At 39.5% G+C, this 6,000-nt stretch overlaps 1 protein-coding gene across 1 annotated transcript in view; it reads right to left on the bottom strand.

Moving 5' to 3' along the window:
- GREB1L (growth regulation by estrogen in breast cancer-like) overlaps window positions 1-6,000 on the bottom strand; it is a 160,169-nt gene that overhangs the window by 73,724 nt on the left and 80,445 nt on the right. Inside the window, exon 5 of the mRNA XM_014938713.1 lies at window positions 1,140-1,316. Within this exon, the coding sequence (XP_014794199.1) occupies window positions 1,140-1,316 (177 nt within the window). The remainder of the gene's footprint in view (window positions 1-1,139; window positions 1,317-6,000) is intronic.

The following is a 6,000-nucleotide window of genomic DNA, read 5'->3' as shown; positions in this document are numbered from 1 at the left end:
AAGGAAGTCTCACCAACAAAGACAAGTAGCACCCCGTTTAACCAGACTAAACACCATCTGTCTGTCTATCAGAGAGCTCTTATTGATCAACTCTTGACACCTCCCCTGCTCAGCGAGAGATGATGCTCATCCTCCGAGGATGGCAGGATACACCAGCCTACCCCAGGATCCCATGCCCAGCAAGGGCACATCACCCCGCAGCTCCCATCTAACTCAGGCCAGTGGGTGTTCTGCCTTAGGGCCAAAGGTTTACAGTGTGTAGTAGCATATTAAATGCGTTTAAGGGAGAAATAACATTAAAGCACGTAAGCGCAAAAAGCAGGTGATTTCAATAGTTATGCAAAATATTGCTGGTCTGGACCAGAAGTTGAGCTATGTGGTTAAATCAGGGTACTTATGCTTTATTGTAATTTCTTCCCTGCTGAAAGGTCTTTCTGTATATATTCTAGGCAGCACAATGACTGGAAGGGAAAATGAGAGAGTAAATTCAAAATAAGCTGGAGGAGCCAAAATACATCAAATCATTTTTACTAGCCTGTTAAAACGTGTACCAATTGTGAGGTCGGCAGGAAATCTAGGTGCACATACGCCTGTGTTCAATCATAAAAAAGCATCCTTGTATTAAAATTTTAAAGCTCATAAATGTAACCAATTATGACGTAAATGTGTTGGGGTTTTTTTCCTGTGTATTAGATTTTGAGAGCCAAACTGCCCTCAGAGATCCTATTGAGAATAATGTTCCTGGTGGAGCCAAGGGCAGAATTTGTTCCTTAATCCACAGAAAATAGCTTGTCTTCTACAGTTGCATGAGCATATTTCTTCCTAAATGAAAATGCTGTAAGCATCAGCAGAAATAAAGAGTATGTGGATGGCTGACATTTAGAATGCCAGGGCTGCAATTGACTTCTGCCCACACAGAAATCACCAAGCTTTGATTGTGGTTAATTGTGGAATCAGAGACTTGTTTTAAAATGGGCTTTTAAGGCAGGTTCAGCTACGGATTTAATTTAATAAAAACAAGCCTCTCCTCAACATAGTTCTAATAGAGGATCGTTACTTGAAATGACTATAGATAATTTTGAACTGACCTTTTTCTCAGAATTATTATGGTATGAAGAAAAAAAAAAATAGTCTCTTACCTAAAAGTGCATTTTTTCCATGATCATCTGGCAAAAACCGCTTGTCCACAGCGCAGACTAGAATGTGCTCAGGAAGGTTGGGAGATTTGGCTCCTACCAACAGGAAGCCTGCTGGGATATCAATTTGCTCCATGCACAGAGATACTAACCGTAAATCTTTGCCTGCTTGACAAAAACCTAAAAAACAAACCAAAACAAATGATAAATCTTCAAAAGATTTAGTTTAATTTTCTTCTTTTTATCAGTTCCAAAAGCAAATAGGGTTTCACAACTTGATGCTGTAGCTGAAGTTTTTAAGTATATCCTTTTCAAGGGAAATAGAGGAAATGGAGATAGCATCTCATCAGATCCACTAGCTCAGGATTTCAGAGACAATAGCAAAATGTTATTTTAAAGAGATCCTGAACACATTCAGGCAGAGAATGATATGATCACACCAGGCTTTCTGATTTCCCTTCAGGAGAAGACAATGAAAGAACTACCAAGTTTTATGAAGAATGAGACTCTTGTGTTCCCCCTCCAATTCTCACTTCTCCAGCTGCAATATCAGTGCTACAGTCTGGCCCCACCTCTCTCCCAGCAGCAGCTGGTGGAACCCCCCCTTATTTCAGGATGTCCAGTGATCATTCTTTAACTACAACCATAGAAATATCACAACAGAGACAACATGTCTCTGCATCATGCATCTGAATGAATCAATATTTCGAAATAAAATCATCACAATAATCAACAGTAGTGTTAAAAATAAACACATCAAACTAAATTTGAAATTACTGTAATAACTGTTAAGGCTTCAGCTATTAATGTATATTAATTATGCTTAATTTAAAATAGTATTCAAGTAGTCCATAGTTGTTACAGAAACTGTAAGGAAAAAAAAAAATCAAGCCACTGGAAAAAGACACTAAGAAACTGGAAACACGTGATCACAGCTTAAACAAGAGTCACCTCAACCATTATCAATACATGTGTCTGCACTCTTAACTATTGTGCTAAAACCCACAGTTTAAAACTTCAGCAAAACTGGTGAAAACTTACGGGTTTTGTTTTTGTTTTTATCTCAGAACTGTACCAGGCAAAGAGCATGCACAAAGTGGAATGCACAGAGTCAGCAAGCAGGAACCCCCTGGCAAGCAGCAGCTTGCTGAGAACATGGTCTGACACGGGTTCAGTCTTGTGCCTACACCCACGATCTGCAGAACCAGTTCTTGGCTGAACAGCTGCTTCAGTTACCCAGTCGGCTCAGCTCCATCAGCAGCTCACTGGAGCTGAAAGCCAGCTTGGGTTCACCCCTCGCACATGCCTTCTTCCAGCCAATGAATTAAAATGAAGTGCCTAAACTTTTTCTTTACAAATCAACGGATTTTAACCATAACTTGCCAATAAGAAGTCATCTATGTTTTAGGGGGAAACCATTAAAACCGCATATTTAAAGCAAAGTGTATTATTTTCTGATTAGACGCAATTTGGTTTTAGTATGTTAAACTCTTTTTAAGGTGTATTCCTTAAAAACATATTGATCCTAATCAAATGGAAGGCTAGGTACCAGGCTAAGTATTATCTACACTTTTCAATGTAATTTAGAAAGAAACAGTTACAGATAGATATAGGAACAAAACTCCCTTACATTCAAAATAGAATTTGCTTATTCAAATGTTTATGCCATTTGGGTACTAGGCCCAGAATTTTCGAAACTGGCCTTAAATATTTAGGCATTCAGTGAAATCTAAGTAGCTGACATACTTAGAAAATACCACCCTACATCTAGATTTAAAACTAGAAAAATTACCCACCATTGACACTGTGGGGAAACAGGAAATCTGTAGATAAGGATTATGAAACAGCAAGTACGGCGAGATTTCAAGACAGATTTAAATGTATGCTTTTACACAATTCCTCTGTAGCCTTGTTTCTACCTAAACATTTTCAGGAAATGCCCAGAAGCACAAACAGGGACTAAAAAGAGGCTTTTGAATGAATTGTTAGCAACAGCAATACTAGGACACCAAAAAAAAAGCAAGATTTTGGTTGCAAACATTGTTAGCAGTTATGTTTTGATATAGACTTGCTTTCAGAAAGAGCACACAAGGGCTGAAAATCACAAGAGACTTGGAGCCTCTTGGGATGCTTGAGGGTTTTGATGTCCCAGTGAGGTGAAGCAATGCTCCAGCAGTCCACAACACCTGAGACAGAAGGAAAGACTCTGCTATCATCCAGGATGGGGGCAAAAGAACTTCAGCTACACTTTGAGCAACTGCACATCACCATTCTGCATGAGTCCCCAGGGGAGAAGGTGTAAGGAAATCCTAGGAGATGCATCATAACATCTTAATAAGTTTATAAGCATTACTTGGTAACATCTTAGCAGTATCCATTGAAACAAACTGATGGATCTCAGCTTGCTACCACAGGCAACAGCAGCCTCTTACCTGAGAGACCATTGATCTGAATATATTCAATATTTCCCACCATTTAGAATATACAGGACTGTACTGTAGAAATTCTGCATCCCACCTAATCTGCAAACAATACCTAAGATATACCCTCTGCATCTTCTCTTACTCCACCCAAAGTGTTCTCAGAATCCTTCCATGTCCACCTTCCTCCTTGCACAATCTCCCCTGCTTTGGTTGGTGACATCTCTGGATCAGAGGTAGGTATGTGTAGACTGGCTGGCCAGCACATGCCTCTGTAACATTCAGGCTGTGTAAGAGGAGAGCTATAATTACTTTTCTGCCCCAGGGGACACTAGTTTTGGGACACCGATGTCATCCAACCAGCTCCTGAAGTTCACAGATCTTGCTGTAATTCAGTATCTTTAGGATCTCTACTTCTATGCCAAAGCTACCAGCTTCCTGACAAACAGGCAGCAGAGCCCACAGGCAACTTTGGAAACCTCACTTTCTGAGGGAGTGAGACAACTAACGGGGGCTGACACTAAAAGCAGTTTCCTCTGGCTGCCCTTCTGCAGAGGGGAGAGGGATCCTGACAGTCGAGCAGCAAGAGAGGGGCAGAACAGACAGACCCTCAGAGCCTCCAGGGGCTCTTCTCCTGCGACAAGCCGTGGAGTGTGGCCAGGTACAGCTGGGGCTCACTACCACCAGGAGATCTGGAGAGAATGCAAATCTGCTTCTCTGCAGTAAAAGTCTTGAACTTTCCTTCAAAGACAAGCAGATGGTATACTCAAGAGCCCTTCGTTATCCTTCTTTCCCTTGTCTTTTGGGGCTGGAACCCTTCTACAGGTACAGCTGGGGCTCACTTCCACCAGGAGATCTGGAGAGAATGCAAATCTCCTTCTGTGCAGTAAAAGTCTTGAACTTTCCTTCAAAGACAAGCGGATGGTATACTCAAGAGCCCTTCGTTATCCTTCTTTGCCTTGTCTTTTGGGGGCTGCAACCCTTCGAGTTTTAAGTTCCTGCTTCTTTTTTAAACTGAATGAGAAAATCCCACATAAGAAACATTAATTTGGAAGCAAGGAACTAACTATGGGGAGAGGAAGGAGGGATTAACCCCTTCCTCTGCTACATTGTCTTTTTCTAAGCGAGTAAGCAATACACAGACCCCAAATTTTTCTTTCTCTGTTTTGCATGATTTTGCATTGATATTTAATTATCTGTGAGAAAGAACCATTTCCACATTAGGAAAAATATGACATGATGTCTCTGTATAAGTAGAACTTGTGCTGCCCATGTTTAAGATTTAGAACATGCAAAATCCATTTACATTTCACAGCTATTCATTTATAATTGAATTTGCACCCAAATTTCTATGTCAAGCAGCACTAACACATACAACTCTTAAGAAAAAAGAATGGCACTTCGGTGTCACTCTTACCTGTGTACCTTTTACAGGCATCTAAGTATGAAAAGTGGAAAAACCATGAGCCATTAAAAAAAAACCAGCTTCTCCTTATAAAATTGTTTATCAATGTCTAATTATAAAAAGTAAAAGCCCACAGCTGAGCTGCTCCTTTAAAAAAACATCATCATCCCAAAGGAGCTCAGCTTTGTTTTAAATAAAGAACAGGCATTTATATTCTGATTAGAGATTTGCAAACACCAAAAGCAGTCAAAAAAAAGAATAATGAATAGCTTTTACAGACATTATCTGCATTTCTTTGAAAGAAAATTCATTAGGTTTTGCTTCTAAGAAGCCCATTTGCATTCCCCAACATCACTTCATTTAAGTTAATCCAGTCTCATCATCCTGAAAATGAAAATGTACCCTTGCAACTGTTGACACCTACAAGTGGTGGAATCTTCTTAAAAATTAAATTTGTATATATTTTCCCTTTCCCTACCAGTAACAAGAAGCAGTTTCAATGTGAGTTACCAGCCTCTTGTTGTACTGCAATAAATGGGGTATTTGCATAAGGAATTAGCTTCCAAGAATTACATATGAATTACAGGTCACTGTCACTTGCTATTGTAACTTCACAGTAACTGATCAGGTGTTAAGTACCTGCTTACCTAATTGCCTCTGAAACTACCTTAGTCCTTCTTTAAGCACCAGGTAAATTGAGGATTTACTAACAAAAGAAAGGTGCTACTATTGTGTTTCCCACAGCTTGCATAAAATGCTACTCCACAAATTAGAACTACCCTGTTTCAAAGCTACAGCAACAAGTGCTTCAGAAGTATTATTTTTTTGCATATTTGAGGTGACTGTCTGAAAATGAAGAGGTATTTTTCTTGAAAGCTTATTTTCATGGAAGGTGTTAAGTTAGTTATAAAAGTTTGTGATGAGCAGAAAGAAAAGCCCCAGAACATAAGTGAATCCCCCGAATACCATTATTTCTTGATTACAAAGTCTTTACTTTTATGACTAATAGTAAGGAGCAATGGTAAAAGTAGTAGCTCTT

Source organism: Calidris pugnax, unplaced genomic scaffold (assembly GCF_001431845.1).
Source record: "Calidris pugnax isolate Ruff unplaced genomic scaffold, ASM143184v1 scaffold13, whole genome shotgun sequence".
NCBI classification, from domain to species: Eukaryota; Metazoa; Chordata; class Aves; order Charadriiformes; family Scolopacidae; genus Calidris; species Calidris pugnax.
The sequence above is the reverse complement of the archived record's forward strand: the minus strand, read 5'-3'. Positions and strand labels throughout refer to the sequence as shown.